Below are 20282 nucleotides of genomic sequence, written 5' to 3' on the forward strand. Positions count from 1 at the left end.
CTGCTAGTGATTGAGCGCCCAGCCACTGCGTTCATACACGCCACCCCATCCTACCTCAGTAGGTAGCACTCAGTAGTCTCCTGTTGGTCAGGCAGTGTTCCGTGGCAGTTACTGGCAGTTGTTGCTAGCTTTTAAGCTAGCCAGGAGTTGCAGTTGAGACTGAGGTCTTCTTTTCACCTTTTTTGGGTGTTTCTTGATAGAAATTTCCCGTTCTTTCTCTCAAAGGTGTCCTGAACTATCCATCTTCTTTGTTTTCACAGGTTTCAACATATGTTGTCAACTTAATTGCGAAAAAACACAACAAGTCCAGGATATAACTCAAGAGTGGATCTTTCTTGCTGCCAACTGCTCTGGTTGCCTGGAAACATCAACATCTATCATGACAATCCTAAAAGAGAAGTAACCATTCTGAACAACAGAAAAACCCATTCTGTTTTCCACCGCTGCTATAAAAGACTCCCTCCCAGGGGTTCCTGACCATCAGCCCAAAAGCCACAACATAAGGGCACTGCCTTCCACTCCTAAATGCCGTCCACGCTCAGCTGAGCTGAACCTCCTCAGCCCATGCAGAACTTGAACCACTTTCACTTTTTATGCTGCTGCAGGGTTACCAGCAGGGGAATTGTAGCAGAAATCTTTCTTAAAAGATAGCATTTGGGATGTCTTCCTGTAGAATAACACACTTGGGTAGCTGGTAAGCCAATCACAAAGTGCACAAGCAAAAAGATTTCAGGCCTGGCCAGCTGCCAAACCAACAGACAATAAAACACTTCATGCTCGACGAGAGCGGCAGACACTGGGCTACTGGTGAGAGTCTACCTCCAGCAGCTGAGGTACCTCTGATTCACAGTATGCTAGTTAACATTCCACAAAGGGCAGTTTTCCCCTCCATATGCTTCAAAATGTCTGACTTTAACACAGTCTCATTCATCTCGTCTATTTTTAGTCCTGAAATGTAGTCCACATGTGAAATAAGAGGAAGAGGGGGAGAGGAATAAATGTGCTTCACCTAAGTGTCTCCTTCCAAAAGTTTGCACCCACTAAGTCTGCTTTTGTCAAGTTTCTTTTTACCAACCATGGGCTGTGACTAGCACATCTGTGTGCCGTACTCTATTAGCAGTAACAAACCCTGCAAACAGAGCACCATCTGGCAGCCATTGACTTTAAAGTAAAGCAGAGAGTCTGGTCCCAACTCATGAAATTCACTATATTTCATCTCTGGAGGAAAGTATAGCTCCCTGGTGAAGAGAAATTTCATACATTTGGGGAACACGTGTTGGTTTGAGGTGTGCTAATTGAGGTCTGCAGACCAACTGCTTTCATATTACAAAGAGAGCAGAATGAAACCTTCTGGTCATCTGCACATCCAGATGCACACAGCATGATAAAGCTGAGCTGGAAAACATTTCAGGAATTTCCTCGCTGCTTTTTCATCCAGTGACAGTCAGTGAATTACAAAATAGAGGCTGCTCAGTGCAAAGTGCTCCAACAAATAAGTGTTTTGTCTTTCATCATTTGACAATGAACTAAATTTAAGCCAATGACAGACAGATGAGTTTGTGTGCCTGGCACATCTCCTCATGAAAATCATCTCCACATTATAACTGGTACGCCGTCATCTCTGACTTTGTACCTTTAAAGCTCAACAGGACATAAAAATCAGCCAGACACTCGCATACAAAAAATAAATGTGTAAAAAAAACTACCTCAGAAATTTGTCAATTTACTGTTAAAATGAAAAGAGAAAGCCGTAGGGCTACCTAAATAATTCAGATTTTATCCAAACTGCAGCTAAGTGCAATATCCAAAGCTGCAGTTTGTTAACTTAAAGATAAAATATGGGACAAAAAGCATCATCTAGATGTGCCGTATTGCTGCAGACAGATCCTGAGAACCTAAGAAGCTCATGTTTCATTTTCTTTAGTGTCTACATTTGGCCCCTCCTCCCAGTTAGACAGATTTAACCCTCAGTTATCCTCAAAATAATGTTAGTGTGTCCAAAAATGGTCACCATACATGAATAGCAGTAAAAATATTGTTATATACATTGATATTTTTCACACTTTTTTGCATTAATTTTCTTACCACCATGAGACCTAATGGTTAATATCAAATTTAGTTGATTTTTCAGGAATTTAACCCTTTAATTGCCAGTTTAAAACAATAAAATCCCCTTATTTTTAATGTGGAAAAAACACAAAAATAATTTCATAAACTACATGCAAATTGGATTTCCTTGAAAAGGTTATCACAGCCTTGGATATGTCAATGATGAGCAGCATCTTTTACATTTGTGTTTTTTTGTTCACATTGAAAGATTTTTTAAAAATTGTTACACTCAACGACTCCTTGTGTCCAAAAAAGGACACTGTACGTAAATGGCAATAAGAATATTACACACTTATAGTTTTCCCCATCTTTATTGCACTTTTCTTTTCAATCAATATGTGACCAAATGAGAAATTTTATATTTGTATGAATTTTCTGGAATCTAATTATTTTAAATGCCAGTTTACTAACATAAAATCCCCTTTGCTTATAATGCAAATACATTTTTTTCACACAATACACAGAGACATCCTTGTTAAGTCTTATCAATCAGTCATTATTGGGCAATGAGAAACCAGAAGAAAAACATGCAATTTTCCTTTATGCCGAATATAGGAAAATGGATGACATTTGGTAATGAACTGAAAAAACTGCAAGTTTAAAGCAATGATTACCAAATGAAAGCCCGATATAAAAAAACACATGTATGTTTACTGCGATGGCTAGGGGATCAAAACTTGTGATTTTAATGGGTTTCAGTGGAGCATTTTTGGTCATGAGGGTGCTGAGAGTATACAAAAAGTATACAGAGCTTGCTCTCCAAAATCTATGTTGAACAGCTGAAAAAAAAACAAACAAAACAAAACAAAACAAAAAACCAGAAGCAAAATAGCCTCGGGAGTCTCTAAGGGTTTATTAAGACCTGACTCAGGTTGGGCCAGTCAAAAGAGTTTATTTGAAATGGGAAGCAAATAAAAACACATTTATGTAAACGATCAAAATGGCTGCCAATGATGTGGCACTATGGACTTTTTATTTAGATGGACGGAGCAAGAGCTGACTGGAAGTGAAGCCAGAGTGTGTAGAGCTCTCTTCTGCTGACCGGCTGAAGAGTCCTGTTAAAGTCTGCACTCTCCTTTGACGTTTTATTGGATGTTTCTAAATGTGTGCTTTGGTCAGTAGACTTCTCGGTATGTCTTGACTTCAAATTAAGTCAAAAGTGCATTTTTGAGGAGGATCAAAGATGCTGTGAACTTAAGCACAGTAGAAAGATCTTGTCATGAGCCATTTTTACACAGCGATTCCACTATAAAGGTGAAAAGGAATGCCTGTCTCTGTTCCGCAACAAGCAATTCACACAAAGGTGTAACAGAGCCATGCATGCCCTAGCTTACACACACACACCCTGGCGTCCTGTAATCAGATGGCAGCCACTACCCGAGCTGCTGCTTTCAATGAAACTCAAAACTCTGGATTTCTCAGTTCACAACTTTGTATTTTCTAAATAAAATACAAGGAAAATAACATGAACATTCATTTTGATCGATTAGATCCAAAAGACTTTTTTTCCTCCATGTTTCTGAGTTTGAGGTCCGACTTCAAGCGGTGTCACAGCGCACGTATTTACGTCAGAAACTTCAGAGTACCGGACTTACTTGAACACATGACGGAACTTTTCAGACACTGCTGTGAGCAGAGATGTGTCTGCTCTCTCCTCTCCTGTACAGAGTGTGATCAGCTTTCTAACCTCGCAGTCTCTCCAGTTAATCCACATTATTCTTTGTTTTATTCCACTTTATGTGATTTAAAAAATGTATTCACTAACTATAGACCTTAACTACATCATGATTAATGCATTAATGCAGGACAGCCCTAATTAAAAGACATGTGGAGACACATGCATGTTTCTAAATCACCTTAAAAGTTTCAAACCTGAAAAAGTATCTTTATTCTAACTTTAATGGAAATATCTTTGTGCAAGGCACAGACTTGGGGAAGGCTACAAAACAATTCTGCTGCATTGAAGGTTCCCAAGAGGACAGTGGCCTCCATAACCCTCAGATGGAAGAAGTTTGGCACAACCAAGACTCTTCCAAGAGCTGGTCATCCAGCCAAACTGAGCAATCAGGAGAGAAGGGCCCTAGTAAGAGAGGTGACCAAGAACCTGATGGTCACTCTGACTGAGCTCCAGAGATCCTGTGTAGAGATGAGACAAAGGTCCAGAAGGACAACCATCACTGCAGCCCTCCACTGATCTGGGCTTTATGGCAGTGGCTAGACAGAAGCCTCTCCTCAGTGAAAAACAAAGGGAGGCACGCGCACACTCTATCAGCCCTCCCACTTTTGCTAACTAGTGGACCAAGTCAGCTCCTGTGAGCAGGAGACACACATAAAAGGATGTCATGCTCAAGAAGAAAACAACTGAGGTGAGTGGAGGCCGGTCACGAGTAGCTGCATCCTGCAGAAATGTTGTTGAAGTCATGGTTGTTAAAACCCCCCAGAAAGAAGAAACTCACCTCCGTCCAATCTGTTCACTCTCTCCCATTTTCTCCCATTTCTCCCGGCTGCAGTGTTCTATGACTTGACATGACAGACAGCCGACCTTTTCATGACAGGTTCTGCAGTTTCTGCATGTAGCTTTAGTGTTTTTGTTCTTTCTTGCATGAACTAATCGCTTTAACTATCTACTTTTTGCCTTCTATTTTATCTCCACATAATGTTAAAACTTCTTTGCAATATGCCAGGGCTTTTTTGAGTTTGCAGCATCTCCAGTCAAGTTTTTGTTTCTTTTTTAAAGATTTTTTACATGCTTTTTTTTTTTATATAACTTTCTATATTTCTGCTTCCATAGAGGAGGGCAGTGGATAGTCAGAAACAGGAATGAGAAAATTAGGAATGACACGGAGGAAAGGAGCCACAGGCCAGATTTAAACCCAGGCTGCCTGCATACATGAGGTGCAAACTAACTGCTAGGCAAGCTGGGGCCCCAGTCAAGCTTTTTAATATTAAAATTGAAAATATGCATTAAAACTGGTGGATGTAGACCTTTGAGATGCACGGTTAAAGTCAAGGACCTGACAATCCAGTCAGTAATCCTTGACCTAAACATGCTCAGTCTGTTTCTGAATACCAATCGATGAATCTTTCTCTGTACTGCACCAGTTCACTACCATTGTTGTCCCAGGACACTTTACAAGGAAGGCAGGTCTAGACTCTTTGTTAATAATTTATAAAGACCCAAAATAATCCATTGTGAATTCAGCACTAGGAAACATCTAGCAAAGTTACAGTGAAGAGGATAAAAATTCCTTTAAAGCAGACAGAAACCTTGAGAAGAGTTAAGTTTAAGTAATAAAATATGCTTAAAATAAGCAGAGTACCTACAGTAGCTTATTAAAAACTGTCAATCACAGCTTTACACCCCAAAGTGAGATGAGTCATACGCTGTGTACTGTTCATTTATTGGAGCTGAAAAGATTAAAACAAGAGAAAATACTTTTACTCTTAAAGAAAACACCATGTCAGCTTGATCTCCCGGGTAAAACGTAATCACATGTTGTCTTCACTTTGTATGGATTTTTACAAACATATTTGCATGTGACATAAATTCATTCGTGTCCCCAGAGAGTCGAAACACTGCACATGCAGAACAAGTACAGAACAAGCTTTACTCACAGGATCACAAACATTACAATCAACCAACAGCTCCGAGTGCAGAGATCAGAGCCGTTTGCCTTGTATCCCTGTGATCTGAACATGGCTGGGTTAAAAAAAGACAACAGATGATGCAAAGAAGATGCTTTTGAAGCAAGTAGAGAAGGGTACAGTATGGAGGAGGGAAATGTGTTTGTTATGAATAGTTTTTTATTTGTCCCATCTGAGTGAAATTCTGCCTGTGTCCTATAGCCTGTGACTAGTCATAGCAGCTTTGATTTATTAAGTTTTTTACTCTGCTGTTGTGTTTTGGAGTTGTATCACAGGTTACCTCCTACTCAGCTGTACAGTCATTTTAATTTTTGTTATTCAGTCCAGGCGTGACTCCGCTTGTCATCTTGATTTGTTTTTGTCTCTTTGCTCCGTTTGAAATGAGGTGCTTTCTTGAAAAGAGAAACCTGTAACACCTGCATGAATATGCATTTGCTTTGCTTCTGTGTTTCCTTGCATACAAATGATGTGAATATGTCAAGCTGTAGGGTAGCGCACCCTATTTGTGGCATCTACAGTGCATTCAGAAACTATCAGACCTCATTCACTTTTTCAGTTTTGTTTTGTTGCAGCCTGTTGCTACAGTCAAAAGACTTCATTTTTATTGTCATCAATCTACACTCAGTACTGCATCACAACAAAGTGAAAGCAGAATTTTAGAACATTTTGCAAATTTATTAAAAATAAAAAACTGACATTGGCATAAACATTACGACCTTTTGCAAAAACACTTGAAATGTAGCTCAAATGCCTCCCATTTCTCTGGATCTTTGCTGAGATGTTTTTTGTCAAATCTGTTTTCACATTGTCATTATTGATTCTTTTGTGTAGATTAATGAGATTTTTTTTTTCAACTGTAGCATCAGGCTGCAGTGACGGTGGTCTGAAAACTTTTGGAGTGCACTGTAGGCTTGTGATCCCTAAATATACAGTATGCATTCTTTGCGATGGAAAAATATTTTATGAGAAGTGTATTAGGGATAGTCATTTCATGCAAAGCTGTTGTCTGAAAATTACTGCTTGGTTGCCAAATCTTCAAAAAAAAAAAAAAAAAAGTTAACCCCACATATCAGCAGGTTTTGGTGTACACTTACAAAATGCTACCTTTTAACAACAAACAAGCAGAGATATTGAAGATATTCTAACATACAGCTAAAAATCCCTTAGAGATCATCATCAGACATTTGAACTTCAGCCACAAATCCCCCTGATAAGGGGTGTAAAGCCAAACAGCTGTGAGATTTCATCACACATCAGAAACCAAACTCCATTAAAAACATGCAATTTAAAAGTTGCTTTTTTCTTCTCTTAGGGATACCTTAAACAACTCAGTAAGTTGAGTTGTATAAGGTACTTAGCAATAGTAGTTAAACTTTCTGGGAATAAATTGGTAGATATGACCTGCTGAAAACATTGTGTCAGGTACTGAGGTGGACATCTGAGCTGAAGTAACGAGTTCCAGCTTGTTGTTGATGTCTCTGACGAAGCTGCAGACCCAAACATCTGAGCAGATACGCTCAGGGATGTAGCTAAGGATTTTGGACCCCAAGAAAGAATACCACACAGCGACCCCCTTAACCGGCTTGCCAAGCAACAAATGTTGCACAATTTTTACAGATATATGCATTTTAATGTATTTTTTAACCATCATTTTGCCATTTATGAGCAATATTTTTACTATGGTTAAACTGGATTTACTTCCATTATTTCACAGCATTGGGCTATACCATTTAGACATTTTTAAGGGAGAAGCAGTACCCCTCTAGGCCGACTAGTCACTGAAGGTGAATGCCACTTTTATTGCTAAGTAACTCATCCACAAAAATACTGAAATATCCCTTTAAGGACAGACCTGGCCAAGCTCCCCTTTTCACTTTTACACATCTACATCATTATGGTTTCATTCCAGCAAACTCAGTTCACCTTAATTGTAAGAAAATCTCTTCAACTGTGTTTTTTCTTCAGGCTTATAAATGTGGTTTCCTACGTGCAGTCTACTGTGGACTCGTCCAGGAATAACAAAAAAAAACAGTCTTGATATTGCAGATGTTACCGCTACATGAAAAGGAAATTCTTTCTGGAAGTCATTTAAGTCTAAGTGCTGGCTTCACTGGAACTAAAGAAAAATTCACCTAGAGGTGAAAAGCATTTATCAAAAGCTCATAAATGACAGATGATAGATGATGATTGCCGATGATTGCTGATGGTTTTGAGACTGACCCTCTGGTTATACCACATTACAGCCAAATGATGGGAAATTATGGGAAAATGGTATTTCTAAGATTTTATAAAAGTCACATGAAATCTTCAAATTTAAGAAAAAAACTAATGACTCTTCAGTTGGTTGAAAATCATGCCCCATCCTTTCTGTATCCTGCTGTGCTCAAATCTGCTCTGATCGTCCTCGACAGCCATCAAATGACCACCACTTCACCAGAACGACAGAGTCACAGCCATATGTCAGAGCAGAGTTTGAGGCATCCAGACTGTGAGAGCAGACCAGCCCTGTGTCACACTGAGTTTATTTTACGACTTCTTCACATCCTGTTTTGGACCCAGGAAGATCTAATACATGTTCTTTAACTCACAATATTTCTAATGTTCCTCTTGTGTGCTATTTAACTGATTTAAGACACTAGAGTGGCTTCACACTCCCACTATTCTCTCTCATGGTCCACAGCAGCTACATTACCAGAGTCTATGCTGCTTTTTAGATTTTGATTATGCCTTAACCATTCAAGGTAGTCTTACCACATGCTATCTGAGTGTGAAAGGATGATAAATGCTCATATAGACAACACAATCAATCTCTTCATTTTAACCCTTCGAGCCCTACACTATTTTTTAACTGTTTTGTCTCACCTTGACTTTTTGTCTTAAAAAGGTTGTAAAACATCAACCCCGTGTTGCACAGTCAAGCCCTAAACATCCTTTTCTTCAGGACAACCTGGGATTTAAGAATATTTGTGCTGCAATAATGTCACTTGAATTTAAAAAAAAAGTTATGGGACTATAAAGACAAAAGAAAAAAAAACTAAACAGATTTTTTTTTCAAGTGTGACACACAGTAAACAATAAATTGAAGGAATGAAGATTATTTTGCCCAAATTTGACCTCCCATCTCCTGGGGACCAAAAAGTAACAAAACATCTATTCTGTGACAAAAAGTCTTCAAAATATTCACATATTTCCAAAAAAGGTCCTTGCACTTCTTTACATTGGCTCTATTTGTGTCATTATTCAAAGCAGCTCCTGTCTGCAGTGACACAGAAGGCCACATCACAGCCTCTCTGTCTCTGCATAATCTAAGTGTTAAAGCATACGATTTGATACAGGCTGACATCATAAACAGAGCAACCTGCCATTGGCCTATAACAAAGCATTATGGGAAAACAATATAGCAGTTAGCATTAGTGGCTAACAACAGAAATGATCATACCGATTAAAAGTGGATTAAAAGATGTTCAACATCAGATTTACTGGCGTGGATTTAATCTTTAAATAATCCTGAAAGTCATCCAAGTTTCAGGTTTGCTAGAAAAGCTTCTGTACAGGATTTGAAGGTGTGAATAAGATCACTAGAACGGCAAAACAACTGGCAATAAGAAGAACAAAAGTACAGTGTAAGCCCGGCTTTATCTGCGACCTCAGACAACAGCTTCTGCCACTAATGAATTTGATTCTTCCTTTAAACAAAAGATGAACAGGGAAATCATATATTCATGTAGAAGGCTTTTTTTTGCAATATTGTGCAAAAGCACTACCCACAATCCCACAGCAACACAGAGACATCTCTGATTGGTGGAGCCTGCTGTGACCCCAGAATTTCATCTGTCAAAAGTTACTAGTGAAGTTAACATTGTGGGAAAAGTGGGAAATAACTGCTGAGTTTGACAGTACTTCCTAAAAAAATGGTGTGAGGGTTAGGTTACTCTTTAAACAATGTGTTCTGCCCCTTTTGTGGATTTTGCCATGACAACAGCATTTTATTGGAATGTTAGTGTAGCTAACCGCCACTTTAAGAACATTTATCTTTAAAAGAATACACAAACTGTAGGGGTGTCGTCGTGGAGACAACAGTGGACTTTAAAACAGCTCCATGCTCTGTGTTTGTTATGACAAAAGGATGAAGACAGGGATGACAGTCTACTGAGAAGCTTTGAGCTGGTGAAGTACGCTCTGATGGAACTGCTGGAGAAACAGTTGGATCACGATCTCAACGATCTTCAGGAAATACAGGATAATTCAAATAAAAAGGAAGAAGAGGATGAAGACAGTCATGACGACAGTGATGACAGTGAGGAAGACCGTAACCTCTGGGTTCTGCGGTTCTGTCAACGTCTACTACTGGGCATTGAGAATATGGCTGATCCAAGTGACCTACAGACCCCAAACAAATGGAAGCAGCAGGCAGCAAAGCTCAGAGATCTTCTCAATGAGCTGTACAATCTCAATGAAGCCATGCTGAGGAGAGAGCAGCCAGCCAACCTGGAGGCCGCAAGGAACAAGACATTTGTGCAGCTGGAGCGGGAGTTACAATTTCAGCTTCAGGTTCCACTGATCACCCATGCTGTGGAGAAAATGGTATCGAGGCTAAAGGACAACATGAATGAAACCAAACTGACCAATCAGGAGAAGGATATCAGCCAGAACCTGCAGAGTGAACTGGGTGAGCTCAGATCAGACCAGGAGAACGAGACTTCATCCATGTTGGATGAACATGGAGCCTGTGGAGATCCAAGACTTGGAGGAGGTGCTGGAAGACAAGAAGAAACTCTCCAGCGCACGAATCAGGACGAGTCAGAGTCGACCTGAGACTGGGCGAGACACTACACCACAGCATCATCTGCTCAAAACTAAATAAATCATCAAAAATATCTCTAAATGCATTTTTGCTTTGGAGTTATTTAATATTTTAGGTAGGTAACAAACCGTTCGTGGTCTGTGAGCAGTTTTTGGGCGCACAATAAGACACTAGCTAATGAGACACGTTTGATGTTTTAAACCAGGCTGTAAACCAGTTTATTCTAGTGTCAAAACCAGCTGTTTAACATGTGTCCAGACAGGACTTCCGGTGTTCCTGCAGCCAGCCTCAAGTGGACACCCGCGGTATTGCAATTTTTTTGCACTTCCGCATTGGCTTCATTTTTCAGGTTGCCGCTTTATAAGTTTTGCAAGGTTGCCGCTTCGGACAGCTCAGTAACATTTAAAGAAACAGACACAGAAACAGCTCATTCTGAGCAGGGCTGAAACAGAGGGGTTTTTAGAAATACAAAAATCCAATACTGGAGTGTTTTTTTCAGATACAGGCTTCAGAGGCATGTTTTGGGCACCTCTGAGACCAAAATAAACTATAAATATAAATATAAATATAAACATAAACTTGTCTTAAAAGGATAAAGTATGTCCCCTTTAAGTCACCTTTTACAGCTAATATTTGGCATTTTGAGAGATGAGACCAGGCTGACTCTGGCAGCTGATAAACAAAATATGTTAGTGTGTGGTGTGCTGAGTTGGTCCTCTTGTTCAACACTGCACTCTGTATGAACAAAATTGGAAAATCAGTGAGTATTTGTGGGGTAGAAATCTTTATGTGAGTGGCAGGCTTAAGCTAATGGTGGCATCAGTTATGCCTCTCATTGGCCTTACAACCTGCATGCATTTAAACTACTGATGGCATTGCAAAACTCAATTCTGAGGCAGAAATTTGACCAGTGACTGTATTAATACTGGTCTCCACTGGCTGAGACTGAACTAACCAGTTAAAGAACTGAAGACACAGCAAATAACAAAGCAACCAGACAGTTTTACAAAACCACCACAAAAAGTCATTGTCAAACACACTGCCTCTAAATTGTTTTGTTTTTCAGGAGATTTCAAGCTTCCATAACTAGAGCAAACTATGTTAAAAATAATGACATTATCTCAGTAATAACAAAGTCTCATCTTTCTTCTTTTGCATCTCCAGCTCAGCTTAGAAAGCAGGAGCATTCTGATTTCTCTGTGAGACACATACCGAGAAATTTATTCCTTCAATTTACTCCGTTTACCATCAGCACTGATTGGAACTTCAGGGAAATGTGAAGAAAATTCTCTCCTTTAAAAGAAAGAAAATAGTGCCATCTTAAAGGAGTAGTTTGGTGTTTTTGCAGTGGGGCTATATGAGAAACTCCTCAATAATAAATATGTCAGTCACAGTAGATGTTGGTCTGATCGGCCCTATGAAAGCATGGAAGCTGGGCTATGTATTAAGGCAGATAGTGATTAAATCAGGCCTCATCTTCAGATGGAGTGGCTCCTCTTTGAGCTGCCACGCTAAGATGAGCTGTACTGGGGTCACTGGTGTTTGAAGCACCAGGCTCTCTGACCATCCAGTTTAGGAGAAGAGTATTGTTTGGTTTGGGTCTTCAGAATTTACTAGCTTATTCTTTGACAGTTTTCCACAACCAAGAACAAAAGTGGGGGTGATATTTTTCCTTTAGGACAGCTGAATGACAGGCAGGAAATAAGGGGAGTGAAAGTGGGGCAAGACCCTCTCCCGTCTGGTATAATTTTTGTTTCAGAGTGGCAAATATCATAAATAAACACTGATGTGATTGTGATGTCTACAGTTCAGTCCTATTTCTAAAATCTCATCAAAGGGCCGTAGAGTTTCAAATGTAGCAATTAATTAAAGACGAAATGAAATTATCTTCCTGGGAAAAATATTTTAAAAGCATCGCTTCTAAATTATCCATGCATAACTAGTTCAACCTGACACAGGTGCTATAGGCCACAAATTATCTACAGCAATTAAATCATTTACAAGAATTACAGCTTTGGGGAGAAAAAGCCTGCTTCATCACCTCTACAAGCAATATGAATTTATGATCGGTGACTTTATGCTTGTCAAACTGATTAGGATGACACGATATCCCATAAAGCTACATGGCCTGCACAGAGGTGACCCATGTCTTTAAAAGGGCAGCTCTGTCTGTCATAAATGAGGCTGCACTTTGAATGTCAGGAGGAAAACTCTCATGTGGAGTCACAGAAATGAAAAGCTTTAAAAAATATAAAATCTACATAAACCTGTGAATTTAGACACTATATTGCCAAAAGTATTTGCTCACCTGTCTTGACTGGCATGTGAAACAGCGACATCTCAGCTATAACAGCTTCAAGTCTTCTGGGAAGGCTTTCCTCAAGGTTTAGGAGTGTGTTTATGGGAATTTTTGACCATTCTTCCAGAAGCACATTTGTGAGGTCACACACTGATGTTGGACAAGAAGCCCTGGCTCTCAGTCTCTGCTCTGATTTATCTCAAGGGTGTTCTGTCGGGTTGAGGTCAGGACTCTGTGCAGGCCAGTCAAGTTCATCCACACCAAACTCTCTCATCCATGTTTTTATGGACCTTGCTTTGTGCACTGGTGCACAGTCATGTTGGAACAGGAAGGCGCCATCCCCAAACTGTTCCCACAAAATGGAGGCATGGAATTGTCCAAAATCTCGCCGCCACTGCTCTAGAGTCCAGTGGCGGCATGCTTTACACCACTGCATCCCACGCCTTGCATTGCACTTAGTGATGTATGGCTTGGATGCAGCTGCTCAGCCATGGAAACCCATTCCATGAAGCTCTCTACGCACTGTTCTTGAGCTAATCTGAAGGCCACATGAAGGTTGGAGGACTGTAGCGATTGACTCTGCAGAAAGGTGGCAACCTCTGCGCACTATGTGCCTTAGCATCCGCTGACCCCGCTACATCATTTTACGTGGCCTACCACTTCGTGGCTGAGTTGCTGTTGTTCCCATCGCTTCCACTTTGTTATAATACCACTGACAGTTGACTGTGGAATATTTAGGAGTGAGGAAATTTCACAACTGGACTTACTGCACAGGTGGAATCCTATCACAGTACCATGCTGGAATTCACTGAGCTCCTGAGAGCGACCCATTCTTTCCCAAATGTTTGTAGAAACAGTCTTCATGCCTAGGTGCTTGATTTTATACACCTGTGGCCACGGAAGTGATTGGAACACCTGATTTCAATTATTTGGATGGGTGAGTGAATACTTTTGGCAATATAGAGTATATATGTCATTTTTCCCCCCATTATCTTAACATGCCTAGCTTTAACGCAGTAATACTGCAGGACAGTGACTGTAGCACATGTGAAAGCTGTTTGCAAACCTTCATGAAGAAGAAGACAGCTGTAATGACAGACTGTGCAACAACAGGACCGATTGTTTGTCTGCATTCAAAATAAGAGCGGTAGATGTCGTGCCATTCACAGGTGGAGCCTGAAATTCGAATTAAATTTTTATGATGCAATACAATGGCCATCATGTGTTAAGACACTGTGTTATATCAGAGTTTGAATTTTGGAATCGTGACACCCCTAAACCAGTCAAGGGAGTACTTCATTGCATCCATCTACAGTGCATCAATCCATTATTCTTGGAACAGCTTTTCTGTTCAGCGTGTTTGCCCTTAAGTCCCATTTGTAGCAGCCATTTAAAGTTTTATTCCAAGTTAATCTTTTCTGCATCAATCTCTCGCCCCCTTAGACTGAGAAAGTGTCTATAAAAAGTTTGTATTCAGCTCCTTCACGGAGAACAGAGTCCTAATGAAAATGTCTCAGTTAGTTACAAAGTCTATGACTGAAAAACCTGCCGCTGATCTCATTTGCATATCAGACTTGGTAAATCAGATGCACGGCTCAAGTATGTGGTCTAAGGTAATTCCTGCCTTGAGGCACCTTCAGCACCACCCACAAGAGTCGACTTTTACAAAACAAAATGCTCAGTGCAGATCTGCTCTCTTATTCCACAGTTAGAGGGAAGAGGAAGCCTTGCTGAGAACTATAAAGCTGATAAGTCAAAAAGTCAGAAGAAGTAAGAAAAAATTCAGAGTCACACAGAGGTGAAGATATTGAACAATTACCCTGAAATAGGAATATTAGGCAAAACTTATCACAATGAACCGATACAGTGCGAGAACAGTTAAGAACATGCCTGACAGAATGTTTTCATATCCATGGCATGGGACATATTTCACATCCAGCTGGGCAACAACACATAGAAGGTGTTGTTCGGGGTGACTGGATGAGACCTCTGGCTGTATTGTTGATTAAAGTTGAGTTGAGTTAAAATTGAGCTACAGTTAAAGCTAAATTTGGATATGCCACTGTTCTTGCATCAGCATCCATGCAAAGCAGGACAATCAATTTATTAGTGGCAGTATATCTGCCTCTATTGCTTGTAGATAATGTCCTCTCTCAACTATATAATATGGGTCTTCTTCCAGCTGACCTTGCCAATAAATTGCTGACAAGTTAGCCACCTTCAAACTGGTTGTATGTCAAATGTTTACAGCTCCATACATTTTATGCTAGATTCTCAAGGGGCACACTCCAAAGTGAGCATTATGGAAAAACTCCCAGAATGACTTTTGAAACACTGACATCCATCCATTTTCTTCTGCTTATCCAGAGCCCAGTCAAGGTGGCAGTAGGCTAAGCAATTCAGCCCAGACAACCCTCTCCCTAACTACAGTTTCCAGCTCTTCCTGGGGGATTCTGACGCGCCCCCAGGACAGATGAGAAATAAAATCCCTCCAGCAAGACTTGGGTCTACCCTGGGGTCTCCTTCCAGCTGGACACACCTGGAAGATCTCCACATAGAGGCGACCAGGAGGCGTCCTGATCAGATGCCTGAACCATTAAGACACCCTCCTGAGGAATCTCATTTCGACCGCCTATATCTGCTTTCCTAATCTTTCTGTCATTACCCAGAGCTCATGATAGTTGAGGGTTGGACCGAAGATCAACAGTTAAATTGAGTTTTACCTTCCAGGTCAGCTCCCACTTCAATACGATGGTACAGTACAACATCTGCAATACTACTGCTGCTGCACCAATCTGCCAGGTGGTTGCACAGTCATTCTACCCTCACTTGTTACCCTAAGGTACTTTAACTCCTTCACTTGGGCCAAAGACACCCTCCCCACCTGAAGGGAGCAATCCACCTTTTTACGGCAGAGATCCTTGGCTTCAACCTTGGAGGTGCTGACTCACCCTGACTCCGCACTCAGCTACGAACTGCCCCTGTCCCTGCTGGAAGTCCCTGGCTGAGGAAGTCAAAAAAAACCACATCATCTGTGAAAAGCAGAGATGGAATTCCGAGGTCACCCAACAGAAAACCCTCCTGCGCATCGATGTCCTTGTAAATCACAAACAGAACTGGAGATAAGCAACAGCCCTGGTGGAGGCCAACACACACCGGGACTGTGTTTGACAGCTCTAACTTTGGTTTTAAAGGGACCTGATGGCTCACTGCATCATTTAATGTTCTTTCAATGCATTATGGCCCTATTATTTCAAACAAGCATTTTAAAAGGTCTCTCGCAGTATGACTGCATGTTGAGGTTGTTCTATCTGCTAACATAAATGCCGACAACCACCACTAATGACGAATCAGGCATTGATAGGGTCGCCCCAGTTCATAGGGGAAGATTTCACCATAAACCCCCATAACTTTGTTTTGAGTATTACAGGAGCGCTGGATAATGAAGTGTAAGGATAAAAGTCATAGACAGGACCGAGCCTAACATGTTTACATGCATTTTACAAGTCAGATTAACACTAATTCAACTTTTTCCAACTGCATGTAAACATGCTGAGCATTTCTGATGTACTGTGTACCACCAGAAGGTGTTTTCCTCTTTCAGTTCCCATTACTGCCTCTTTGTAACACTGTCAGGAGAGTTTTGGGGTAATTCCAGCCTCGTTGCATTTCAAAAGAGCACCTCCCAGGTCCTTCCAGAGCTGAATAAGGTGACTTGTGTACACACAAAGTGGCAGAATCCACAGTGCTTTCGACAGCTCTGTTTGCTCTGGAGGGGAAGTGGGAGGCTAGAAACCTGCAGATTCAATTCTTTTCACCAGATGACACCAGTCCAAATAAATACAAATATGACAGGACAAACAAATTTCTGCTAAAGTGGTTCTCCTTATAAAGCAAAGTAAGCATGAGCCCTTATGTTTTATGCATGTTCAAGCTTGCTTTAATAAAAAGTCTAAATTTCATTCTTACCAAGCGTCTCCTTTCTTCTTCCACAGTGTTCAACAGCTGAGAGAACTCTTTGAAGGACTGGGCTGAAACACAAAGAAAAGTCATTTCAATAATGCCATATTAAAGCTGAAATACTATTTGTTTGGTCAATAAATGCACCAAAATGTATGACACATCATAGACAGTATGTCTCCCATTGTGCTAGTGGCATTTTATTACATTCTACAGATAAAAAAAGATACTTTTAACACAGTAGCTCAGTCATTAAACATCAGATGTTCCTGGCACCCCACTAGCACTGTAGCACGGTGCTAAAATGTTTATTTTCACTGCAGCTTCAGAGCTTTCAGAGCAGCACATTTTAGAACCTAATAAAATCATGCAGCTGTCCAATTTAAAACCAAGAATAGCAGTAAAACACAATACTTCAATTAAATGGAACCCTCTGATTGCTTCCCTTTATTTTCTTCCCCTGCAAGGCTTTACAATATACTGTCACAATATAGGAGAGACGGATGTGCTCACACCATCTGGGTTGTACTTCACCAGCTTATATTACATTCTGCAGGGCCAGCTGAATGCAGCATACAACAGGGCTGGGAAACATATAGAGATTTTAATATAGAAGTACTTTCAAATGACAGAGTGAGTATGACAATGTTGTTTTTAATGATTTTATTTATACCGTCTTAAAGTAACATCTTCTGACTTCATCTGGCAAATGGTAAGTGCAATCTTGAATTAACTATTTTGGAGAGATGTCAGGCCGCATGCTCTGTAAAAGACTGTTTACAGTAAGAATCACTAACATTAAATCGTGTGTTTACTAAAAGATAATCTTCATTAAATGTTAAGTCCAAATAAGGAAATAACATTTTATCTAGCTTATCCCAATTAGAGCTGCTGCTCCAACTGGGAGAAAACCCTCAAGGTAGACCCAGAATTCTCTGGAGGGATTGAGTATCCCATCTGTCTGGGGAATGCCCCGGAATCGCTCCAGTAGGAGTTGGATAACGTTACTTGGGAGAGGGATGTCTGGGCTCACATGCTATGCCTGCTGCCACCGCTAACCGCCTGCGGCTGAGCAGAAGAAAATTATGGATAAAAGGATGGATTATCTTAATGCAGGGGTGCACATCTTTAGATTTTTGTCAATATCCACTGTGCCAGCATTTATTTCAGCCAATACCATTTACCATTATAAATAATGTCACAATCGCTAGCATCATAGTATAATTGCCGAAGTAATTTTTTGGCCAAATCGTGATATCTGCCTAACTCTACTCTCCAAATGCTTTTGATTCATTGTGCCCGACTGCCTATATCCTCAGCCAATCAGAGTGCTTGTTACATTCCATAATCACTATATGCTTAAAGTCATCAATTAATGATTATGTTTTAAGTCACTTTTATTTGTGAAGTAGTCCTTGTTATGGCTTTTTCTTTATTTTTCCTAAAAACCTTAAAATTTGACTTAGGCAATTATGCTGTGAGGCTAATATAATGATATACATACACACACACACACACACACACACACACACATATATATATATATATATACAGTGCTTAACAAATATATTAGACCACCCTAACCCTAACCAAAGTAAGGTTTATGCCACAGCTGCCCTAAATTAACAGCATTGGTAATTACCAAAATCATTTTTTTATGTTTCTGCAATGGTTAATACACCAATATGTAGAAGCTCTTTAACCCAAATGATATTTTTAATGCTAAAATAGAATTATTATTGTTATAATGAGTTTTCAAATTTACTGATTTACAAAAAAACCCCTGAAAAAATAGTAAAACACATTAATATTTCTTGATTAATATGTCAAATTATAGTTATTTACTTGCATTCCTGAACAGAAAAATGAGTTTTAGTGGTTGAATGTTATGCTTGATTAATTTCTGACTTCTCAGAGAAGCCCAGTGAGCCGGCTCAAATTTGGGTATAAAAAGATGAATTCAGTTTGAAATTCCTCATTCCTGTTCAAAATGGTAAAACGTGGAGAGCTGACTGAAAATGAAAGAGTCCACATTAAAGCACTTCATGATGCTGGATGGTCTCTGAGGCAAATATGACATGTGGTCTAATAAATTTGATAAGCACTATATATATATATATATATATATATATATATATATATAAATATGTATATATATATATTTTTTTTTTCATATATGTTGTTATTGTTTTTCATTATCAAAAAAATCTTTCTTGGGGGCCTGTTTGGCTGTAATCTATGATAGTTAAGGATTAAAAACGCCTGATACTGAGGGTAAAGGACTTCTGCTTCGGTTGCTGTGGTAACAATATTGTTTGATTTTTACTAGAATAATAACAAAGGTCCTGATCCAGCTTATTTCTTTACAGAAAAATTGTGTATTGGCATTTAGCTAAAAATATCAGAGTATGACTTTTGGTCCTTATTGTCCAGATGTAATTGCGCCCTTTAATTCTCTTTCCCTGTAAGGCTTTAGACTATACTGTGACAATATAGCAGAGACGGATGTGTTCACACCATCTGGGCTGTACTTCCCCAGCTTATATTACATTCTGCAGGGCCAGCTGAATTCAGCATACAATATATCGAATCTTATCTGCCAGAAAATAGTGCCTTGATAGCTTCACGGCTTCATTAAATAGGGGGCCAGATACGGTGTGGCCCCTGTTGGTCAGCCTCTGTCACCCTGTGTCCAACCATTTAGCAGCGGTCGAGCTGCTGTGCTTGCCAACACAGCAACATCATTATCAGCCACGACGGCCTGGCATGGGGAGCCATGCATCATCTTAGACACTCTGGTCCATTTACACACCAAAGCTTTTAAAGAGCAGGGAGCAATGATTTTGTGCCAGTGATCCTGCAGGCAGGCTGGCCTCCTATTAACGCCACCATCTCCTTTATCAACAGCACAAACCTCTCAGGGGGTAAAGGGCACAGCTGGAGCCGTTGATGGGACAAGATTAGACTCCAAAGAAAGGAAATGGGAGTCAAAGTGAGGTTACAGCTTGCATATCATTCACTGGTAAATGGAGGAAAGGCAATAGAGCTGATGAATCACTGAATAAAATCAAATTTACTACCTCAAGGGTGGATGAGGACAGAAGATGAGCTTACAGGAAGTTACTGGGAGACATTAAAGGTACATTTTCATTAACCTGAATCAGGGCTGGACAAAAAAAAAAACAAAACACGTCTCTATATTTTAGCTGAATATTGATATAGGACGTATATCTCCATTTTTTGTGAAGAAATCACAAAAACAAAGATTATTCTGAAGCTCATCCACATTGTTTTTTTAATAATAGATTTAATAATATATAATAGTGTATTTAAAGAGAAAATAAACTAGGAATGACACAAAAAGATGTGCAGCAAAATGTGTTTATTAGCATTTTAAGGGGAAATTTCAGATTCATTTTCTTTTTTGGTGCTTAAACAATAAATCTAAGAAGAATATAATGACTT

General features: G+C 39.8%; 1 protein-coding gene across 4 annotated transcripts in view; it reads right to left on the reverse strand.

Annotated features, from left to right (window-relative positions):
• LOC121519818 (rho GTPase-activating protein 42) overlaps window positions 1–20282 on the reverse strand; it is a 154282-nt gene that overhangs the window by 82780 nt on the left and 51220 nt on the right. For all 4 annotated transcript variants that reach the window (XM_041802841.1, XM_041802824.1, XM_041802833.1 and 1 more), the window contains exon 3: window positions 16827–16888. In XM_041802841.1, coding sequence (XP_041658775.1) covers window positions 16827–16888 — 62 coding nt within the window. The remainder of the gene's footprint in view (window positions 1–16826; window positions 16889–20282) is intronic.

Source organism: Cheilinus undulatus, linkage group 2, assembly GCF_018320785.1.
Source record: "Cheilinus undulatus linkage group 2, ASM1832078v1, whole genome shotgun sequence".
Taxonomy (NCBI): domain Eukaryota; kingdom Metazoa; phylum Chordata; class Actinopteri; order Labriformes; family Labridae; genus Cheilinus; species Cheilinus undulatus.